Genomic DNA, 24,827 nt, shown 5'->3' on the forward strand with positions numbered 1-24,827 from the left:
AAACTTGTTAACTTTTCACCTCTGGTAGAACTTATTAATAGTTTTTCAGAAAATATGCTGTATTACAAGATTCTACTTTATTCATTTTCCAAAAAAAGTGAATACACATTCTGAAACAATAAAAATGAAAAAGAATTTGTTATGACAGCATATAACAAGATTTTGGAAAACAATTTCTTCTGAAGATTTTTCTTATAAATAATTTTAGCAACTTCTTCAGTCCTGTCCCACTTTACTTTCTGCAATATCAATACTATGTTGGGCTCCTATCCAAATATTCAACACTGTTAATCATCACAAGGCTGATTAATTTTCTAAATTAAATGTTCACCAGTCCAATATTAGTACATTATTTGTAAGCTGTTTGGTGTTTTATGGGGTTTATCCATTAAACCCAAGAAGTCTTTTCAGTGTCACTTGAGTTGGGATCAGGACACTATTTAAGGTTCCCACCCAAAAAAAGTTTGCATAAAAGGACAATAACAAAACTGTTTGACTTTAAGAGTTGTTATAGAAGCTGTGGAGCTATGTGGTTTTAGTTACTTGTTGAGAGAGTATGACTTACAGATAAAAATGTTTGAGAATATCTTTCTATAGGTACTTGTTTTCAGCCTCTGTCAAGCACAGATCTTCTAGCAAACAAAGCAACTTAAAGGGTTGACTTTTAAAATCCTTTATAAAAATTAGCATCCCAACAGTTTATCCTAGAAATAAAAAAGGCCCAACACAAAAGATTCAAAAAATTCATAATAAATTATGTACAATATAATTTTTATCAATTTTCCAATAAAGTCGAATTCTCCCATATACAATAAACATACATAAACTCTTATGCCATGACTGACATACATTTGGATTCAATTTTTCCATAATGCATAATGCCAGACTTCCCCATTTCTATTCAAATTACAACCCATAACTGAGAATTCATTATCTATTAAATCTTACGTGTAGGACCATTTACTTTTTAATGAAACCAAAACAAAATACCACAGTAGAAAATGTTCCCTAATTTACAAACATACCTTCATTAAACTTCCATTTTTAATTACAAATATCACATTAAGTCTAACGTAACTGGCAAGATCTCAAATGACATGTAAATACCTTGTTTAAAAGATATTAAAAACATTTGTTATTATCTCATTAACTTCCATGCTTGTCAAACTTACCTATTAGAGAATGTTAAAATTCAATTCTATGCCTACCTATTAAAAAGGAGAAAGCAAAGAGAGAAATGGAAGAACAATGTGTTATTTCTGAAAGCCTGAAGCAATGAAGATAGTGGTAGTCATCCAGAACCACCAAAAAAAAAAAAAAAAATTTTACTGCCTCAATAACATTGAGGCATGTATTACAAAAAGGAAAGTCAAATAATTCTGGGGGCAGAAAGAGATGAGTAAAATAATATACTTCCAGAATTACTAAAATACCATCATTTCTATAATACTAAGTAAGGAACGTTTCTTACGATTTTTTATTTGCTATATAACATGGAGCAAGACTGAGAAGTATTATTAAGGTGGATAAGCAAATCCAGAAATAAACTGAGATTAACGAGGAATTACTGCCAAACACCATCTTAGATATGGAACAAACAAAATCTCAAAATTCATTCAAGGTAGGAGATATCAGAAGTGACACTATACTGTGCTACTACACTGGCATAAAAGAAGAGAGACAGTCCTAATACACTTTGACTATAACATCTTGAAACTATAAGTAAAAGTAACACAACTCCATCCCTCTCTGCCCACAATTTCCTAGTTTTATATTATTTAATTGGTAATATTATTTATTATTAAGAATAACTTCCTCATGTGAACTGTGTGTCATATCACTTTAGAATGCCTCATCCATGTTCCATGAGTAGAGTTCGAAAAAATTACACCTCGGGCCTCCAGTTACAAGGTAGGGAGACCAAAATGTACATATCTGTCAGATGGGCAAAAAAGAACAGGCAATAGAATTAATGTTGTAAGAGATACAAGATAAAAATTGTTTTAATCTAAAAAAAAGATAGAGTGCAATAGTACATACACTTTTGGCAGTGGTTAAAAAGTAAGCTATAATTTCCCAACTAAGCAAAGGTTGAAATCCTTAATTAGACATGAAGATAGATAAGCACATTTCAGAACTAGAAAAACCTTAATACTAGGTTTCAAAATCAAAAAGATCGGCTTTCCTGTAATTCGGGGGCAGGGGGAGGAAATCCTGTTTGCTTTTAAAAATAGAATGCTGTTCCCAAAAGATGTAAACCATTTAGATTCCATTCCTTACATATAAACCTGTCTCACATGAAATACAATGGACTAGAAATTGCATCACTGCGTATGCTGCTGACAATTTCATTTACTATATTTTTTTTACTGTACTAAACTTTACATAGTTTCAAGCACACAAATCAATAAGCACTGCAGCTTTCAGGTCAAAAGCAACCCCAAATTTTCACTTACAACCTTGATGAAACTTCAAAGATTTCATATACTTAGAAGTGTGTAGGAAACACATGGCAGGTTTATTACAAGATCGACGAACCACTTCACTGACATATCTGCATCTGGGCAACACTAAACGATCATGAAAGAAGTGCAAGCTAGAAACTTATTTTCCTGATAATGGACGTTATAATCTGGTATGGCTGATGGTTTTCAACAGAAACTACCACTATTACCTGAAATTGTACAATCAAGCAAAATATCTCACACTTAGTGGCAGCACTGAATTCAGATAATGCAAGAATGAAGCTGGACAGCCAGGCGAGCATTCTAGCCTGAAGCAGACACTAGTGTACATTTGTCAAAATGGTTTATTTCATTTCATAAAGGTAAGTCTGACTGTAAAGTCATAAACAGTTTTTACCCTTTTTGAAGACAGATGTAAAGGCACACGCAAGCTATTGTTGCAGAAATTAACCAATGTTTTAGCTGTCAATATAACTTCTTAAACTAACATTTCTTCCTCCTCTTAACTTGATGGCTTCCATCCATTGCAGTAATACCACAATAAGTAAAGTAAGCACTGAATCAATACGATAAGAGTTCACTTTCCAAACACTATTTAGAAGGACTTTTGTCATGGATCCTCTCTGCTGATAGGTGACGGATTCAATAATGGAAATTAATTTGCTGTTGAAGCAACTGAAGGTCCACTGCTAACCAGGCTGGTAACGGTTTTACTTCAGAGAGCTTAGGCAGGACTGACTGCTCCTGCCATACCAGAGGAGCATCAGGAGCCATAGCCTAACTAAATTTTAAATAAAGGTGAGTCTACATAAAATGATGGGAGCCTGTTCACAGTTAGTATTTAGCAGTTATCCTATGTATTACTGAAAGATCTGTGTGCAGTTTGGGAATCTCTCTTTGTAAAGAATTGTTCCACATTATTCTTTCTATAATAGGCTCTCTATTATTAGACTTTATTATTTTAGGTTCTTCTCTGGATCTTACAACAAAGCTGTATAAACAGACTTCACACTGATAGCATTTAATTGCCTTGCATGTGCTTCAGTTAATGCATGGACGATTCAAACAATTAAGATCCAGAGATGCTGATTAGTTTCCGTTCTTTCAGAACCCAGGAAAATCTGCTGAAATAAAACAATGATTCTCTACCGGACTCATGCAGATCAAAATCATGCAGTCTGTCTTCTGAAATAAAGCAAGCATGTCAAACTTACTTTTCAACATTCCTTTGACCAGAGGGCTTAAAATACACCTACAAACAAGGCATCACATTTATTCTTTTGGACTATCGATATGAAATTAATGCTTTTTAAGCATATTTTCAGACAGTTACTTTAAGGATTGCTATATAACCAGACTGTTTATAAGCAATTCTCCTAAATGATGAATTACAACTGAGAAAGCCTACTTCATTCCTGAAAAATCAGCCAAACTTTCAACCATTCAGTTGAGACAGCACCAATAATCTTCCAAAAAAAAAAAAAAAAAAAACTGGTGTAAGAAAAGAATATAAAATGTCCATTATTTATTAGTCCAGTGCAAAAGAAGAAATCCAATTGGTTTTGTCACTTTTATCACCATATGGATCTATTTCCAACAACAAAAGAACTACTTTGGTTTTCAGAATTACATATATGCACAAAATGCAAAAATGGATAAAATAGTGTGCTTATTACAGGAATAAGATGCTTCTGAATTTCTAAGGAACAGAGTTTAATTATGGTTCAAGATAAACTGAACAATGCTTTTCATTCAGTGCTTTTCACTGTAATGCAACAACAGTTTTATTTAATACTATCATATAAATTTTAGATAAACAGAAGCCCTTGTAAATAATTAGCTACCCATATTCAGAATGACTCCTGAGATTTTTAGGTTAATTTTAAGGAGGCAAAGACTTTTAATGAGTAGGACATACTTTAACACAATCTCATAGATACTTAAAGTTATTGAAATGTGAGGGTAATTTTGCCAGATAGACACCTAAAAGTCTGTCAGAGCACCAGCCTTAAAATTTATATTAATGGATACTTTTATGGGTCTTACCAGTTGGACAAAGGTCTGAACAGTTATAGACGGTGAAGTAGGAGGTCTTGTCAAAGTACTTCAAGACACATTGCCATGACAGTCACTGGTGTATAAATCAAAATACATCAATTGCAAAACTCTACAGTTATGAAATCATTATTTTAAAGAAGTGCTGAATTGCATTTTTAACTTCTAGTTTTAACGTTTTCATAAAGAAGAGATGACATTCAATGGCTGATAGCCATTAAGAATGTTTTTTTTATTACTACAGCTACCACATCAAGTTCAAAACCTTTTGTTATCAAGGCAGACCTATTAGATCTGTAAAGTTGTTTGTCTAATTAGTTTAATCTTACATATACATAGTCTGAGTCCTAAATTTTGCATGTATTGTTTAAAATTTGTGAGGCATTTCTAATTTGTTAAGTAATAAACAAATGCTAAGATATACTTCATGAATCTATATGATAGCTTTCATGGCTCATTCAAAATTCTTGTTCCAAAACACTTCAACAATCCAGATACCTGCAATAAGTTGAATTGCAGGGGAATGGAGAATTGAACAAGATCTACTCTTTCTGTAAACACTGTGCCTCTGATCTACCAACAGCAAAACTGTTAGAGCAGTAGCACGCCAAGACTGACTTCTTTTCAGATGATGCACATCTGTAAGGAGATTCTCCTAGAGAAGACTCATTCTGTGTAGCAGACCAAGTTGCAGAAGTCAATGATGGCATGGGATCCAGAAGGGCAAGGAGAAACAGACACAAATATGGATTTTTGTTTCCAAATATTTCATCTACAATTTACAAATCCCAACTCCCAAGAAAAATTTCTTGACTTCAATTAAGTCCAGAAAAGGTGATCTGCTGACATTCAAATATTGAGTTTTGTAATTTGTAGGCAATCAGATGGGAGAAAGCTGGATGCACATCAAACTTTATAGTGAGCTGACCTGGCAGCCAGGGAACAGCAAGCTGTAGGTTATTGTAATTAGCAAAGAGCATTCTGTGAAATCTCCTAGGACACAAAATTAGAACTGGTTCATTTTTATACAAAATAAGAGGAATTCATGTGGACAATTTGATGACTATATTCGACTTTCAGTTGTTAGCAGATTTTTCAGGGATGAAAATAAGCAGACTACAGATGGGGAAAACATTGGAGCTGACTCAGCAGGGTTAATTCTGGCATGATGTTGCATTACTAGTGAGCTGCACTGCCTCAGCACCACACTCCAGGGACCAGAGTAATTGTGCATGGAGCTGGCAGGGAGTCAGGAGCTTTGCTAGCTCCTGATCAGCATTAGCCATTCTAAATAAAGCTCAGCTCTACATAGACAAATGTAGGTGACTCCACATGATCCTATCCTCATCAGTACCCTGGAGTTTTTTTCCACGTGGAGAATGCTCTTCCTTCAGGTTTTTGGGGTTTTTTTTTTTTAGGAAAATAAAAGAAAAAAAAAAAAAAAAAAAAGGAAAGTGACTACTAGCAGAAGATTTTGTCCGAAGATGTCCCACTCCAGTTTCAGCCCTTCTCTACACATTTCCCTTGTCCCAAAACATGTACGAGGAAAGGAGGTTAAACAAATAAACCTGTAGACAAAAGCAGACCCTATGCATTATCACAGGAGCACAAATAAAAACCCACAATAAAAATTTTTTTTAAAAAGTGCATTTTGTGTGCCTGTTACTATAGATGGAAAATGTTTCATTATAATGAGAACAGTTGTATACTATAAACTTCAGGAATGCTCAGTAATGGTTACACCAGGGAACATTTCCAGGGACACAGAACCACTACACAGAAAGAAAGAGAAACTAGATAAACAACTCACTAGAATAACATCCTGTGACAAGGTAAAGCGGGAAAAGTAAAAATAAAACAGGGATCAAATTAAGACGTTGTCACAACTAAATACAGGACCAAAATCCACCAGATTGCTAGATGATATACTAAAAAACTTCAAGAATTAATCTGGACTATAATGAAAGTAAATTAGCATCAGCAGGGGAAAAACTGCAGTACTTCTCAGCTCTGAAGGGCACCTCTATGAGCTCTAAAAGGTCACCATATTGTTAGATTGTACAAGAAAGTACTATATTTGAAATGAGAATTACAGAGCCCATTTTGTGGTCTGAAGACCTACATTTTTCTCATATCAGTAGATTTGCAGAGTGTAATGTGAAGATATTTTATTTCCAACATTACAGAGATACAGGAACTTTTGATGTTGAAGAAAATTTTGAGAGACTTTCTAGGGGCATGTTATAAGCCAAGCCTTGCAGTACCACGTTTCCAAACCTTTAGATCAAAAAGACAGTGTGAACAGATCAGGCAAGACGCGAGGAAGAAAAAGCAGGGCAGGGGCAGGATTTTTTCCCACATCTATTAATTTTTTGTAGCCAGAACTATTTTATATGAATTGACCAATAATGTGATCTTGCAGATATTGATCACTATTCCAGACTATTGATCCAATCTACAATCAGCTGAAAGCTATGGAAACAGTCTTTAATAATTAATTTAAACATACCTGCAAGACAGACTCTCATTTCTTTCTTCCTTCGTTCATCTCAAGTCATATCAAATCTTCTACCCTCACATAAAATCAGACATAGAACCCACCCTATAGCAATGCAAAGTGAAAACATAAAAGACAAGGGTAGCTAGGACAAACTGTGCTTACCACATCTACACGGCACAGCTAACGACTCAAGGTTTCAGAGCAAGGCCTCCAAGTTGCACTGCTGAAATCAAGTCATTTCAGAGTACCTGCACAATCTGATTGTTAATGAGAAATAGCTTTCCTTAAGAACGTCAGCAGCACCACTACCCACTGTCAAAAAACTAAACTACAGTTGGCTCACCATTTTTAGTGTATTTATATATACACATTAATGATGGGAGTCTAGTAAAATTTTTAAGCTCAAATGTCTCATTGCTGATAATTATTTAAAATGTTGTTAGGAAGAAGTTACTGTTGCACGGTTTCACCAAGAGATTATGCAAAATCTATTCCAAAAAAACATATATAAAAATTTGATCGCAGATTTTATTTACACTGCCAAGGTGCACTGAGCTATCTCAAGTATAGAAAGAGAAGGAAGTTGCTATGTCATTTAGTTAGTTAAAACAGAGGAAGAAGCTGAATTGCAACACTTGTAACAGATGCACAGTACTTTTGTCTCTGATTTTCCACAAAGCATTTTACTTTAACAGCAAAATATTGAAAACAAATTTGTTTGCAATGATGTCTCTGTGCTTCATAAGATTTGCAGGTACAATTCCCACTTTCCTCTATAAGCCATCCTCCTCAGCTAACCTGGTGAGAGGAGCCGTCTACTTGCTGCAGAAATACTTTTCCAGAAGAAAACAGAAACAGTAGAACAATTACCAAGCTGCAACTGCATCTGAAAAAACTCATTAAAGGCCTTAGTCCCTCAGAAACTCTATCTGATCAATAAAACAAAAAATTATTGATTGTGTGATAAAGACTGAACCCCAGCATATTTCACAGAAAGGGATTTTAGATAAATAATTTGTTTTCTAGAAGAATCATCTCATTTGATGTGGAATATTAATAGATGCAATCCACTCCCACTTCCAAGTTGATGCAGATGACTATGCACTCTGTTAACATATCAAAAAGGTATGCAACTTCAATATTAGTTATTGACCAAAGTGAAAATAAGATCTAAAAAAGGTAAAAATCTAAAACCCACTCTGAAATAATAGCATTACTCAAAATTGGACAGGGTTAAGAAGTTAGGCAAAAGTAGGGAAACCTATTAAAGTTGTCAAGTGCTTGCCAAGTTTCACTAAATTCTTCAGAACTGAAAAGTTGGAAAATATTTCTAACAGTGTTAAGTCACTGCTGTAATTATGACTGTTGAGCAATAATATTTTAGCTATGAAAACTCCATAATTTTTCTAATAGAAGTAAAAGAAAATGAACTGGATCACTCTAGTTCTCTAGCATTCACTATAGAAATACAAATCACATTTGCTACAGAAAAAAAAGTAAAGGAGAATAAAAGATCATTATTATGAAAGTCATCAGCGATGAAAATTAACTGTTTTTTCTCTAAATATCTGCTGCTTGTATATTCTGATTCATATCTTAATGCCAAAGATTAGTTCTTACTGTTTCTATTTTTGCAAAATCCTATGGCAGATGTCTAACTATGTCTGCTCTTAAAACAATGCTGTTTTAAGTATAAACAAAATTTAGAAATCCATACGGACGACTGTAAAAATAATTTGGGTTGATGAACCCACTTGAACAATACTACATAACATATAATAGGAATACAAAAATCCATAATCCTTTCATACCTGTGAGAGTGAGAAAGACACCCAGGACACTATACAGCATCTTTAATGTATTTATTTGGGCCTACAGGCAGGTGCTGAAGAAAAGGCCAACAGTCAAATTCTCTGAGTTACATTATGCAAATTGATCTAGGTGAGACACAGAAAATTCAAACCAACTATCATTTTACTTATACCTAAAGAACTATCAGTACTGAAATGGAAGTTCCACAGTGCCACTGAAACGCAATTCAAACAAGAAAATAAGCCATCAGGCTTTTTCAGCATCTGAATCCTCTTTGTCTAAAAATAAACAAACAAACATTTTTAGAAGTTAACTTTATTTCTGCAACTCAGAGTTAAAAGACATCAACAGAAGCTACAGAAATTACATTCCTGCAGTTATAGTGAAAAAGAAAAATCTTAGGCAGTGAACAGATGCCTAAGCATCAAATGAACTGGGAATTGAACAGATGTTATTCTTATAAAGGTAGAACAAAACCAGGAAAACATATGTAGAAATTATTTCAAATAGATTGCCTTCCAATTGTCACATGTTGTATCTATTTACTCATCTAGCTAGTATCCCAAAAATTATTCCAAACGTTGTGAAGGTCAAAGGCAAGGGCAGCTTGGTGGTTCAGGAGCAGCACTGCTGTAGATGTGGATGACAGAGTAGGACCCCAGTCCAGTTCTTCCTTTCCAAACCAAACACAGCCATGCACACTCCCCTTGCTCAGAGTTTATTTTGTACAGTAAATCAAAGCTTCTATAACTGCCAAATTCCAGAACACAGCCACAAGCACTCTGTGATTCAGCCTGAAAGTATTGATTTCTTCATTCTACTATGAATATCTACTGCAAACATTTCAGCTTATCCATTATACAAGCTTAATATTCAACCCATAAACTTTTTTCCTTTTTTTGATGACACAGCCTGTATTTCATGTTTTAAGTTAAAAAAAAATGCAAACATGCAACATCATATTATATATCCTTCTTCATTCCACTTACTTCATGAGGTCTAAAGGGATTATGAATTATTTATTATTCTATTTATCCCACAATTCAATGACTACAACCAAATCAGTTTCTGCACTGAAACACCGCTACATCAAGTTTTGTTTCCTCTAGGTTTGACATTATCAGCTTTAGAAAGAAAGAAAGTAAATTCTCCTACAATAAGTGATGCAAGCTCCATCAGCAGCTTTCCCATGTGACATTTTTTTGTTAACACACTGGGAAGGGAGGAAAAAAAAAAAAAAAGAGAACAGTGAAGGTCAGTAACTGAAAACCAGCTGGATTATTAAAGTAGCTTGAGATTTCCAGGATAAAAAAAGAATTTGGTGCAATGAAAAAGGCAGATGCTTTGGATATAGAGAGAATATGGAAAAATATAGAGCGTGGAAAAATATTTTCTTAAACAAAGTAAAGCACAGATTCTAATGTAAGAAATACACAAAACCTACATAATCTCAGCTCTGCCAAAAATTATTCGTTGTTCATCCTGGTTCCAACTGGCAGCATTTTTAGATCTTAAGAATTAGTTTCATTGATGTTTATTTCCATAAATGAACAGACGAGATACTACAGGATAAAACAGGAGATGAGCTTGAAGAGCACGAGCGACTTTAAGACACATATCATGTGCACATACTTAGACAGCCGTACCCCACAGTAAACATATAAATCATCTCAATCCAACATTATTCAGCGTAGCACTAACACTAGTAGCATCAATAGCATGAACATAACAACATATGCAGCAAATTTACACCCAGATCTTTGCAGTCTTGCTTTTATGCATCCATATATTACATTTTTCCAAAACAAACCCAACTCGTTTACAATTCCCTTGAAAAACAGAGAACCTCACCTATGTTATTTTAAAAATACAGTGAAAAATAAACTGTGTAGATCAACAACTGATATTCTGAAGTTTTACAATTATTTCCAAAATTAGATTAGATAATGGCAATGTTATCATCTAAATCAATACACAAATGCTCAGGAACTTTTCCCACTAGAAACCACTGTACCACACTTCCTACAGCTGGTAGAAACTTCTGACTGAACAGAGGGTTTATCAGAAAATGCCAGTTAATTGGATATAAAGAGTTTTGTGCTGGCACCTCTGATCAGAGGAGGCTAAATTATGGACATCTTTCTGACAGCAGCTTCCTGGTGAAGCCACCCTCCCTACTGCAGCACGAGTGCTCTGCTTGAAGATCTGGAACACAGCACCCTGAAGCCCTGAGCTGCAGCCCTGCTCTCAAAGCCACAGAAGAGAATTTAAAAGCCATAAGACTGCCAGGGTAACTTGAAGCTCTCGAGACATCTTCAGCTTCATAGAACTGCCTTACATAGTGTCAAGGAGCTCGGAAAAGCTCATTGCACCAGCCAGCAGCTCTCAGAGCTCAATTGCTGCTTGCAGTAAAGAGCCCCCCTCCAAGTGCGGTCTACTTTCACACCCTAGTCAAGGATCTTAGAAAATCTGAGAACACAGATTAGAACTGAGTATATGTTCAAAAATAAAAATTACATCCTCAGAACTAGAAATCCCAAGATGGAAGCTGCTGGAGTACTGATTAGAAAGTGAAAATCATATAATATCATGCAGAAATCAACTAAGATGCTACATTTCTGTTTGCTATATGGTAGTTATACAATAAAGTTTGCTATTACAGCTGTCATTCCAGAGTATCTTTCAACTGATTATCTCCTATAAACATAAAACATGGTTAAATCACTCACTAATACGTAATGCTAACAGAAAATCATCCATATTCCTAAATCAGACATAGTGAGGTTTTGGCACATAACCCTGTATCGCAACATGCTACTGCTAGCAGGACATACTTGTAACTGATAAATCTGTCACACTGTTCTTAAACAGGCCTTTGTGAAAGGGAAGAATCACTGTAATTACTAATCTGTCCTTTCTCACTCATGCAGGAAGAACTAAAATTTGGTGTTGCAAGAGAAGCTGTTTAATTGGGGAGAAAGGTGTTTTGGAAGCAAGTGGCACAGCTGACCCTGCTCTTGCATTGATTCACCTACTCCCACATTTATACAGTCCTAAAATTACATTCAGCCCTTCGAAGGCAACTGTGAGGTTGACGTGGCCCCCGGTGAAAATGAGTTTGACACCCCTGCCTTAGAGAATTTCTTTGCTACATTTCAGGACCACCAAGAAACCCAGGCTCAAATGGTTACTGAAATAACTAGTTCTAAACTTACATTTATTACTTTTATAGCTAAAGAAATTACTATGACTTTACTTCACCTTTAAGAAATGCCACAGTGGAGCCTCAAGCAGCCCTTTAAACTTTTAGCTTCACATTTTTAGCATGCTCTATACAAGCCAGATCCCCCTGCACCCTCAGAATTTCTATAACATCAACCCAGTACCTTTCCATTGCTTTTAAGAGGCAACTGCCAAATTTTAATATCAGAGTCCTATTACAGTTATGTAAATTAAGTCAATTTGTCCTTCCTTCAATTAAACATGTTAATTTCCCGGGAGACTCAACACCATTTTCTACAGTTGTCATGCCATCGTCACACAGTACGCTGTAGCCTTAAAAAGAATTAATAAAGTATCTGGTCTTACAGACCCTACCTACGTCAGTAAACCTCATGTAACTCAACTCACTGAAATTCAAAGGTATACTCAGATAAGAAAGTTTCTTGGAGCCCTCCAATTTGCCTAATTTCTTCAGCAGAAGAAACCAGGCATCTGTTACAACCTTTAAAACAAAAATACAAACACGATTTTCATGAATTTTTACAGACTTGCTGAATTTAAAGCACGAATCATTAGGGCTGAATAAGAAACATAAGAATTGCCATATAGTTCATGGTGATAGTTACTGTCCTTACTGACAAATGCCACTACCAAATACTTCAAAGGGAGATCACAGGAACATACTAAGTCTGGAAAATTACAGAAGACTGCCTGTATATTTTCCTTAGCCTCATTAGTTGATAACTAGCTGATGCCCAGAAGAATTTAACCGTTTCATTCCTGTTGGTTTTTTTTAAGCATTGTCCTTGTCACAAGATTACCTTTTATTCAGACTCTTCCTGTTTGACTCTATATAAAAGTGAACAATTCGTTTCTCCCAGGTTATCCAAATCTTTCCACATCTACTAATCACTTCTGTTGCCCTTTCTCTGAGTCACATCTATTTCTGCACTCTTTATCTTCTGAGTAAAGTTACTTGGACTTGATTTCAGGGGCTTAAGTACTATTCATTCATAGAAGAGAACAGCTTTCTAAAACAGCTTCTGTTCTCTTGTGACATTATCTGTGCATCTTTACATTATTGGCATTTTGAGCACTCAGGCTCAGTGAGGATTAATCAACGTATCACCACTAGAACATATGGGTCTTCCTCCCAAATAATCACAGTTTATTTAGAAAATGCATGGTTAGCCAAAATAATTCCTTCTCTTGTGCATTAGTCAACAACAAGCTTTAGCTTTATTAGGTCCAGTACAAAGGGCCACATAAGGGCAACTTAGACTGAAAACAAGGCTTGTTGTAAATAAAAAGAGTAACAAGATATGATTCCTTTTATAGCTACTATTCCTGAAGATACCCAAAAGTCTTCTCAAACTGACAATACGGTTGCTGTTGTAACTAATAAAGTACAACAAAGTTCCCAAAATCATTAACATTCAGTGACCTTATCTAAGTATAACAACCCTACTTTCACAGCCAAATTCAATCCTGTTCTTACTTTGTTCAAGAGCACCTTGTTCACAAACACCTTTGCTACAGAAACCTTTGGAATACTGATCATTGACCCATTGTTCCTGCTTCCAGTGGGAAAGAACACTACGAAACTAAATTAATCTGTAGACTGCAAGCCTGAATTTTTTCCAGACAAAGCAGTAGTCTAAATGGTTGGGGCTTTTTGTTTGGTTTTAATAAGAAGGGGTTTTTTTCCTTACGATTTAAATATATTCTGATAGACCACTGACATGTAATTCAGAATCTGGCATTTTAATATGATTCTTCCTTATTAAGTGCTTTTCACTCAGCATTCTGAAAGCTTTCATACACATTCACAAATTAACCTTTTGAATCCTCAGAATTATCTGCATTTATAGAGGAGAAATACAAGTAAGAAGGAGATAAGAGTTTTGCCTAGTGTGACTCAGCAAGGCAGTGAGAATTCCAAGCACCAAGCCCTGATATTCCCATTCCTAGTCACAATGTATCACTTTCACACCTTTCTCTACAGAGTTTACAGCTACTTTTTCAGGTTTACAGCAGAATATAATACTAAATAATATAGTATAATTGTTATACTTACTACTGCCTGTATAATTGTAAAACAAACCAAGGCAAACTTGAAAAACAATACAGGACAGTGATACGTATTGCTGAACTTAAACAGGTTACAGATCAGCTTTTGAATGCGAGAGTGCTGCTTTGTAAGAGATTACATCACCAATAGAACAAATTAAAGACTTTTCTTAAAAAGCAAGCATTGCTTTTCTCAATGTACGTCCTGATATGCATTTCCACTGTCACAAAACTGTTGGAAAACTGCAAGAACTGTATGGCAATTTAAGATCTTTTCCCTAGTACTACAGTTATAATTTGTGTTTAATGTAGCTCTTGTTGATGAGTGACAAGTTTATTTCCAAGGGACATTTACTTCAGTGTTTACATTAATTCTTGTAAAATATAAATTGACCCAACCATACAGAAACAAAAAGTTGAACAATATTTTTTTTCCTAAGAAACAGAGAACTAATTAAAGACTTTTAATAAGTGATGCTCTACAATATCAAATGCACATATTAAACTGCTTTTACCTTCAGATTTTGACCTAAATGCCACTAAGAAAATTTTTAATGAAATTAATGCTTCTCTTGCCAAACACAATGCTTTCAATCAACATGGATGCACTTCAAATATGGATGCTTTCATTTTGGGATCACCACACCACAATCAGGCACGTCTAGGTAAATTACTGAGCTCAATTCACCTATATCAACCAAAGTTTTCGTTTGTTTGGTTGTTTTTTTAAAAAAGTGGTATTATTTAAGAATTCCTGCTAATGTAGTTTTCAAAAGACCAAGTAACCTCTCAACACTATATTTAGATTAACCAGCAATCAACATGAATATTGTTATTAGCTCCATCTTTTCAGCTCAGAAAGGACACTGCAGAAAATAAAAACAATATTCACTACATGCACAGGGAAGGATGAAAGGAATAACCCACTTTTAAAAGGCAAAAAAAAATAGAACAAGGAAATTCAATTAAATTGAATGACAGAAATAAAAACTAATAAAGTCATGTTTTCCATGTAATTAATCTGTAGAATTCATTGGAACACAAATATATCACAGTCAAAAAGAGTTAATATGAATAAATTAGAGACTTGATATTTAAAAAGAACAGAGTGAGCTCAGAGAGCAAGTAACAAGAAAAAAAGAAAAAAAAAAAGAGGACACTATTTTCAGCAGACTCATATCTGCCTATTAAAATGGAATTTCTTTCATCATTTTCTAAGATTTCTGGTCTTGTGATTCCATGATCAAGCTGAAATCCTACCATATGCCACCTCTGAAATTATGGATCTCGAGCAAGTACTTCTCAGAAGGCCAGTATATAGAAGATTCTGTGAGAACCCTCAAAAACAGGAGAGCACTTCTACCTTCCGTAATACCGAATCAAGTCATATAATTCCAGTATTTTAAGCAATATTCTTGTTTATGTGTTTTCCCGTCCATATTCTGTTGTTTCTTATCCTATATTCAAGATAAGGTATTCTCCTAGTACACTGGGAAACTGCTCCACTGAAGAGGATTTCCAGAGCTACACATATACAAATGACATCAAGTTAAGCATTTCAAAAGAAAGTATTTAAACAGATATCACTGCAAAGTAATTCTCTCGGATCAAAGAACATAAACTGCAATGAAATATGACATATTGAAGAGCTGAAGCATCTTGGGATAGCTATCTTCTACTATTATTGTTACTTTACACCTGGATCTGTCTCTCTGCAATCTTTAATCACAAAAAATAAGTAAAATCAACAATTAAAACTTTCAGTTATATGATGGAATTTTTCAGAACTGAATAATTTGCATTTTAATTATTTGCAAATGTAATTACCTGACTCACATTTAAAAATAAATATTTTGAACAGATTTAAATGGAGTATTTCAAGACAATGAAAGAAATAATTCAAAGATTTACAAAGATCAGCATGCAGATGATACCCAAATAATAACCACTTATATAATTGAGACAGTATTATTACATTATTCCAGTTTATTCTATAAAAATTTAGAATCATTTGTTTAGATCCCATGGCAAAACTCACAGCATAATTCTTTATTGACTGCTTTGGAAATTGCTGAATTATAGTTCTCTTGCTCACAAATTTTCACATGATATGCTTCAAGGCAAGATGTTAATTTGAAAAGCTGAAATTTCTGACTGGAAATATATTCCTACTACACTTAGAGAAAACAGATGTTATAATAGCTAAAACAAATTGGGTGGATAAACTATTTTTCACATTCATTTATTCTGTGCAAACATTACCCATATTTGATACTGCAAATCGCCATACTGCAGAACTTCAGCAGTTCCACTGCAACCAGGGAGATCAAAGTTTGTGGGGTACCTGAGCAACACTTCACCCACAGATCAAACAAACTCACAGAAAACAAATAATACTCATCAGTCCTGTTGGACATATAATTGTTATTTGAAGAAGAAAACTCAAAAATGACTATGAAATGTGAGTATACTAATTGGTGACTAAAGGAGCTGTAAACAAAGTGGCTTGACATTAATACCAAAGATTTTTCAGATATCTAATAGTAATATTGCCATCTTAGAACTCCTGCTTGCACTGTACACAAGTTTGTCAGCTTCCAGGTACAGTCTAGACTTGATGTAAAAGATCTATGAATAATATACATGGAAAGAATTTAGCAGAATATCCAGCAAAGGGAAGGCAGAAATATGACAAGAGTAATAGGCAAACGCAAAATCTAGGGAAAAAAAATATATACAAGTGTGTGTATATATGGAATCACAGAACAGAATCATAGAATGGTTAAGGCTGGAAGGGACCTGAGGGAGTTCTCTGGTCCGACTGCTGCTCAGGCCCAGGCTAATGCTAGGCCAAGGTGCTTGAGGTCTTGGCCACCCACATCCCAAATCTCCAAGGATGGAGATCCCACAGCTGTTCAAAGTGTCTGTTCCAGTGTTAAACACCATAATTGTGAGGAATTTTTTTCCTTAGGTTTAACTAGAACTTCCCCTACTATAATACGTGTCAGCTCTTGTCCTTTCACTGAGCATGTCTGAGAAAAGTCTTGCTCCATCTTCACTATGACCACCCATCAGGTAGTTGAAGATGGCACTTCATTTCCCTTAGCCTCCTCCAGAAAAAACAAACTGAGCTCTCACAGCCTCTTCTTGCACACAGTATATGCATCTACACAAATATTCAAATTCTGCAACTTTAAAGCACTGCAAGAGTTGGCAGAGTTCGTCAGCAGGAAATAACATGGTAGCTCAGAACTCAAGCTAAGCTACATCCAAATAAAACAAGAAAACTATACAATTTACTCTTATTAAAGATGAAAGAGGAAACAGAACGGTCACATAACAAAACACTTGCATCACAATAACTATATAATCTAACAATATACCTTTCATTAATGAGTACAGGATGGAAAAAAATAGCATTTTAAATATGCTAGAGAACTGATTATGAATTCAAGGATTATTTAGAGACCTTTCAGAAGGGATGTCAGCACTTAATAGAAAATAGGATCTCGTGAAGAACTACTCAGGATACTCACATGAAGGTGATTTAGCAGTCTGATTAAAGGATGTCCTTTTATATAGCACTGTCCAGTGCAACCTGAAATAACCTGACCAATGAAATTTTCTACCACTTACACTGAAGTATTAGATCACTGAGTCAAGAAACAATAATCATTCTTTGTGTAGCAGTTTGCTAACCACAGATGTCTGCATTCAGCATTAAACAGCACATTATCAGAAAACTATTAGGAAGATAAATAAATTCTAAGAAACAAAAACCCAATATAGGATTAAAAAAAATAGAAGTAGAGGGCACAAAATGAAGAACTGAATCACTGCATTACAGTCTACAAATGTTCAAATACAATAATAAAATCACCTGGCATTCAAAAGTACAGAAAATGAGAGAATGAAGAAAACCATAATCAGGCAGACATTCAGGAGGAAACAAACAAACAAACAACAAAATGTTCTAAGAAAAAAAAAAATCAAAATATAAACTACTGTCCACCTGTATTAGTTTTTATACTATCACTTCCTTCCTTGACTGTTTTAAACTCAGGTTACACCTTTATAACATTTCATTTTAAATAAACTGTCCACAGTTACATGTAAAAAACATTTTCCACTATAGGCATGGAAAGATAGTCATTATAGGTGTGGAAAGATTGCCATTAGAATGAACACAATAAATCTTCCCCAAGATCAAAGAGATCATTTTTGCTACTAAAATAATAATTTCAATACTCGCTCAGAAATGCTATTACATCAGTAGCTACCACATCTCTCTCAGAAGTGGAACATTCATTCATCACTAATCGGACTATAGAGAACTGCTGCAAAGTCAGATGCTGGCTCAATATGCTTGGACACTACTTGTTTTCTAGTTTTGACTACTAACAGAATCTATAAAATAAATAAAACATATTGAAAAGCACCAAAGTAAAAGAATGAGGGAAAATTAAAAACCACAGGAGAGAAGAAGGAAAAAAAAAAAAAAAAACACCACACCACCAAAACATGAACAAAACCAAGAGAAACACCTAAAACAAATTTTAAAATACATTAATAAATGAACGTTTCTTCACATTATAGTCTTTCAATGAAATTAGCACTAGCATGGAACCAAATAAACATTATGCAATTTAATGCAATTAGCTAGGTTCAGATTCTGGATTTTTAAGGAAACGAATAAATATCATGGAATTTTTCATTTCCTATTTAGTACCTTATATCTATAAAATTATTTCATAAGGCACTAAAACAAACCAATATTCACATAAAACTTTCCTGATCGAGAAAAACAATTGTATTGAATTATACATAGCATTAGAAATAACAGAATGGTCATTAGACGAGTCATTAGAAATAAAGGTTAATGTTTGCCTTTCAAAGTAAAATATAAGTAAAAATTTAGGGAATATAAAGTTTAGGGAACTTTAATATCTGTCACTCATTTCATTTAAATTTATTTTGCCAAGTTCTCTCAGTGTAAAGCTGAGCATTGTCCAATTTCAAACTCTTGCAGAAGGATGATTGAATTCACTATTATTTTTGTACAATTTCCTTGGGAATACATGTGATTTATTTGTTCAGACTACAGTTGAAGATACTTCAACACATTAATTCTATTTCTTCTTCACACAGACTAGAAATATGGTAAAAAGGGGAAAAAAATCCACAACCATGAAAAGAAATTGAGTTAAATTAGAGCAATGTCCCACAATGTGAAACCAAACAATCTATAACAAAACAAACCTTAAGTTTACAAAACAAGTAATATAAGATACATACACATGCATAATTCATGGGATGGATACACTAAGACGACCTGTAATTTCTGTTGTTAAATAAATAATGAGTTAGTAAAGCAATTATAATATGAGATCATGGAAGTGGCTTAAGTCCAAGTTAAATACTTCTCTTGGTGATAGGAAAGCTCTGGGCTTTTAGACATATCTCGTGTCTATGTGATGCCAGTCTTATTCTTTGCCACTTCTCCTATGCCAGCACAAGCGTTGTCAAGTGCAACAAAACCAGTAACAGTAAAAGCTTCAGTAGCAATATTTGTGGGCAATCTCCAGCTTTGAGTGTTAACAATCCTTCTACGTTATCAGCTTCACTGTGCCCAGGTGACTCGTAGGCACATTCAGAACATTTTTCCTTCATTCTGTATCTCAAGGCATCTGAGCAGAATCAGCAACACATTGTTTTCACGCAAGTAATGAGAAAGTAAATCTGTATTTTTAGAGAAGTGGGGTTCCCAAAAACTCCAGTTCCATCAAAAAATTCCAAAAATGTAACTTTACCCTCCATGATCTAGGTGTTTAAGCATAATAATTCCTGTTCTCTTTTTTCACCTCTTGGTATTGTCTTCTGCAAGTCCAACTGTTTAATAACAACGTCAGCAGTTAAGTTGAAAACACCCTGTCTAGATATATCCAAATGATTCCCTGATTTTGTCCATAGTTTTCTCACAGTCCTTATGAGATATGAAAAAAAATTCCTTACAGTTATTTTCTAATCCTTACAGTTATTTGTTATCACTGAATTGGAAAACATGATTGATTGGAAAACCTTTCTTCGTAGGAGTTTAAGCTGTTAGGCATCTGAATGCCAGAGCAATACAAGAATTGATACATTTGTATAATATTTATTTCAATAAAATTAGCGAAACCTCAACTATGGATATATCATACTTATATTATCCCTCTAAATAACCTGCCTGCTCTCTAGTTAATTAAAGTTACATTTCAAAACCATATTAACTTTTCATAGCTAACTGGCATCCATACTTCAGCTGCTGACATGATAAGCTAGAAGTTGCACCCATTTGTTTATCAGTTTCCCTTGCAAGGGTCATTACTCAGTATTTTCTAAAAATAAACAAAATGTACGAGTCTGTAATCCTCCTCTTATTAGTTAATAAAAGCATAAGTGCTATGAAAATATTACCTCTTTTGTTAGAAAAACAATTAAAACCAGTTCCCCAGGCTCAACACTTCACAGGAGGTATGATGGCAGCAAGCGCTACATTTTACCAAGTCTTTAAAAGGGTCATTAATCTTTCAGTCATGGATCTCAGACATTGAGGTCTAACTGCAACAAGCAGAAGCAAACACACAGCGCTCTCTTTCTCTCCTCGTAGCGATAGAAATATAGTAAATTCTTAAGAGGCCAACAGCTAAAAATAGCCAAAGATAAATCTATTTAATCCACCTTCATCTGCCTGATTTTACAGAATCTCGTTAGCGTAAATATTTCCACTTTCGTTATTACACTGAATCAACTGAGATATTTCAAGGCAAGCACAGAAGCCCGTGAGGAGTGCTCCTTCTTTACAATCACTTTTATATTCACCTACACATTCAGTCTTCAGCAAACATATTACTCCTTTTATCTGTTCAACAGTATAACTTGGGTACTACATGAACAAGAAACAATTAAAAAATAATAATAATAATTTACTTGAATCAATTTGCTTCTACATCAAATCCACTTTGAGAGCATTATCTAAAGAAATGGTAGCTAATCCATACAGCCTTTTGTACACTGCTGTCACAGAAAGTAACCCGTAGCATCATCTACATATGCAGGAAACAAGCCTCTTTGTCCCTGCACCTGCTTTTCCTTATCTGAAGATACAGACGATTAAGTTTTTGTGAATTTTTGACCACGATAACAAAGATTTTCATCCTTAACGCTAGAGACAAAAAAAAACCCCAACTTTGTGACGATAACTAGATTGTATTATTACGTTAAATCCCAATGTGACCAAGCACATTAGAAAGATACTGCTTACTGCCTTCACTGTATTTTAGATCACCATCCCTACTCAGAACATTCTGATCTTTCAGAATTCAAAATCATTCCAAGAAGCACCCGAAACGTGGGAGCAAGTACACCTGACCTGCGGAGGCACGATTTAATGATCAGTACTCAATGCAACACAGCATCCAGCTCCAAGGACCATCCTTTTCACCTTAAAATAAGTCAATACTAAATAAACTGCGAGAACTGGGCGGTGGGGGCTGGCTACAGTACTGAGATGAGCCTGGAAGGCACCGGCTGAGCTCAGCCCCATCCCCATTCACCTCTAGCCGAGCTCCTTTGCCGCCGCCCCGTCTCACGCCCGCAAGTGGGCTCCCAGCCCGTCGCCGGCAGCGCCGGCAGCCGCTTTACGCGTCCCCCGGCACGAAGCGCCGCCGGCCCCTCGGGAAGCCCCGGGCGCGCGCGGCGGCCGTTAACGGCACCAACGGCTGCAGCGCGAGCTGCCGGCGGGCAGGAGCGGCCGCGCGCGGGGGGATGGACGCCGCTCGCCGGGGGAGCGGGCAGCGGGCACCGGCCGCCGCCGCTACGCGCCTCCGGGGCGGACGGGCCGGCGAACAGGCAGCGGAACGGCTCGGTGCGGGGCGAGGCAGGGCGGGCAGAGCCGCCCGCAGACGGGGTGGCGTGAGGCGGACCCCGGGCGGGAGGGAGCCAGCCGCAGACCGAGCGGGGACACCCAAGGACAGGGACGGGCACAAGGACGCAGGGCAGGAGGAACGCGCTGAGGCGGCGGCACCCCGGGGGGGGGCACGCGGGGCGCTGTCGGCGCGCCCCTTACCTGGCAGTAGGTGCCGGTGACCCCCGCGGGGCAGGCGCAGCTGTAGGCGGCCGGCGGCGGGGGCAGCAGCAGCTGGAGGCGGCGGGGCGCGGCGGGGCCCCGGGCCGGCACCGGCGAGCAGGTGCCGTTGTTGCGGCAGGGCTGGCTGAGGCAGGGGTCCCGGCCGGAGGGCGCGGCGGTGGCCGGCCCGGGAAGGCAGGCGCGGCGCTGGGCGAGGGCGAGCAGCAGCAGGAGGAGCGGGACGGCTCGGGGCATGGCGGCGGGGCGTGCGGGTGCTGCTCCCCTGCGGGCACCGGCTGGGAGAGGCTGGGATGGAAGCAGCGGCCGCCCGGCTGCTCCCTACCCCCGTTCCCCGGGCAACGTGAGGGCGGAGACTGGGCGGGGAGGAGCCGCCAGCCGCGCCGCCGCGGACCGGCAGGGGGCAGCCGCCCGCCCGCCCGCAGCGCTCCGGGCCCGGGAGAGGCGGCAGCGGGGCGGGGTGCGCAGCGGCGGGCGGGGCCGGGGGCAGCGGCGCCGGTTATTTCGTCCCTCGAGCCGTGGCTGAGCTCAGGTGGGAGCGGACAGGGATGCGGCCCCACCCGCGTCCCATTTCGCTGCGCGTGGGAACGGCGGCCGGGCTGCGCGGAGCCGCGCGGAGCCGCGCGGGCACGGGGACCGGCGCTGCGTTAGAACGGCAGCGGTCCGGAGCCGCCGGTGCCTCCGGTTGGCGCGACGGGTGTCAGTGACAGCGCGACAGCGCTCGGCCTCTCGGTTAGACACACAACCTGACAGGGAAACTCCCTGTTCAGGAGACGGCACCGTTTGCTGTTTCACAAGTGGAACATGCTGATAATTGCTTTGAAATTGTATTAAGGCCAAAGTAGAGGCAGATGAAAAGCATAAAAATTAATCTTGTCATTGCTCGTACCACATAAAAAGCTGTATATTTTCCCAACTAAGGTTATCTACAGCTGATTTTTGAAAATAATTTCTATTTTACCAGCCTTCTGGGAATTTTTTAACTGCCTCTGATTGGAACTAAGGTACACGATCTGTAAATCAGTTAACAGACAGCAGGAAAATAATTCACATTCTCTGACCTTCTATTCATTTGCTTCTACAAAAAGTGAAGTGTTTGATTCTAATGACTTTTCACATCTTGGTTACAGGAGCACTGATGACAGCAACATGCTACACCTTATAAACCTTTGCACTTCACATACAACTAAAACCTGCAGAAATAACTGGTGATGCTAATTGAACTGAAAATTCATTAGGGTTTCTAGGAGCCTGAACATGATTCCAGATCCCTACATCCAGGCTGAAGTGAGCTGTCGCTGCTCCTCCAGCAGCCCAGGAGCCCCATTTTCCCTCCCCACACTGGCAGCAGCTGCCCCAGCAGTGCTGCCCCAGCTCCAGCCACTGCCCCTGTCCTGGCCAGGGCCCGAGCTCCAGACTGAGCCCTTCGGTCACACTGCTCTTATCTACTTCCACCCAGACAACAGTGGGTTCCGATGTTTACTATAGCCTATAGGCACAGTGAAAATAATAATAATAACAACAATAAAATCTTAGTTGAATTAAGTTGTTAATTTATTTTCCAACTTCTCCTTAAGGTTACTTTTTCAACCAATATTTGTTCATCAGAGCCCTTCTCATGTTGAAACAAAAAAACTGCTGGACTGACCGGACCAGTTCATCTTTTCTTTACTGAATGATTATCAAATGCTCTGGCGCAGTGAAATCCAGGAACTTGGAAAAGATTCTCACAATTTGAAACTGAAATACTACTTACTGTTGTTTAAGTGTGGGTTTTTTCCAACTAATTTTGCAACTATAAGAAACATTTTTATTAATTTGCTAAGCTTATTCTTAAGAATGTAGTGGAAAGCAATGGCAAAGGCCATGCCCATGCCAAGTTATAGTAACCGTTTGTTCATTCTATTCCGTTCACAAGAGCCGTGGCCTTGTTCTACAAGAAAATAATTTGATTTGACGTGATTTGTTCTTGATAAGTCCACAGAAGCTTCTATTTGTGTCCTTGTTATCTTCCAAGTGCTTTGAAAGAACTTGTATATATATCCGAGGTTGCTGTGGCATTTGACATTAAAGTAGCTGGGCTGTAATTCTTTCTGTTTTCCTTCTCAATAAAAATGTTTGTCCTTTCCCAGTCTCCTAGGACTTCACCCTTCCATACACATTGTCAAAGACAGATGTTAGTAACTAGCTTTGGCCAGGTCTCTATACCTCTTGGAGAACAAATCATCAGAACCAGACAATCTGAAAAGGTGTTCTACTCTCCAACCTGACCCACCTTTCTTTTTGCTCAAGCACTTTTCCTCGCTGATGTTGTGTTCACCAGCTGACCAGCCTTCAGAACAAACAGGATGTCTGAGTTGACTGGTTATGTATTGCCTCTATTTTTTAATTGTTCTCGGTACCCCAAAGGATTTAGTAATTCTGGTGGAATTCTGGTCTAGGTCTGATGCTTTTTAGTAGTAAGACAATATAGAAAAGTATTGGAAAAAGATGGCTTCAAGGCTAACAGCTCGATCAGATAATGAATTCTGTGAGGTAGTAGCATGGTATTTGCAGAAGAGAACAACTTTAAAAACAA

The 24,827-nt window shown here is 37.4% G+C and overlaps 1 protein-coding gene across 1 annotated transcript in view; it reads right to left on the reverse strand.

Moving 5' to 3' along the window:
* The window catches only part of DNER (delta/notch like EGF repeat containing), a 117,446-nt gene extending 94,960 nt beyond the window's left edge, over nt 1–22,486 (reverse strand). The window contains exon 1 of the mRNA XM_065640373.1: nt 22,232–22,486. Within this exon, the coding sequence (XP_065496445.1) occupies nt 22,232–22,486 (255 nt within the window). The remainder of the gene's footprint in view (nt 1–22,231) is intronic.
* Between the last annotated feature and the right edge of the window lie 2,341 nt (nt 22,487–24,827).

This window comes from Caloenas nicobarica, chromosome 8 (assembly GCF_036013445.1).
Source record: "Caloenas nicobarica isolate bCalNic1 chromosome 8, bCalNic1.hap1, whole genome shotgun sequence".
In the NCBI taxonomy this organism is placed as follows: domain Eukaryota; kingdom Metazoa; phylum Chordata; class Aves; order Columbiformes; family Columbidae; genus Caloenas; species Caloenas nicobarica.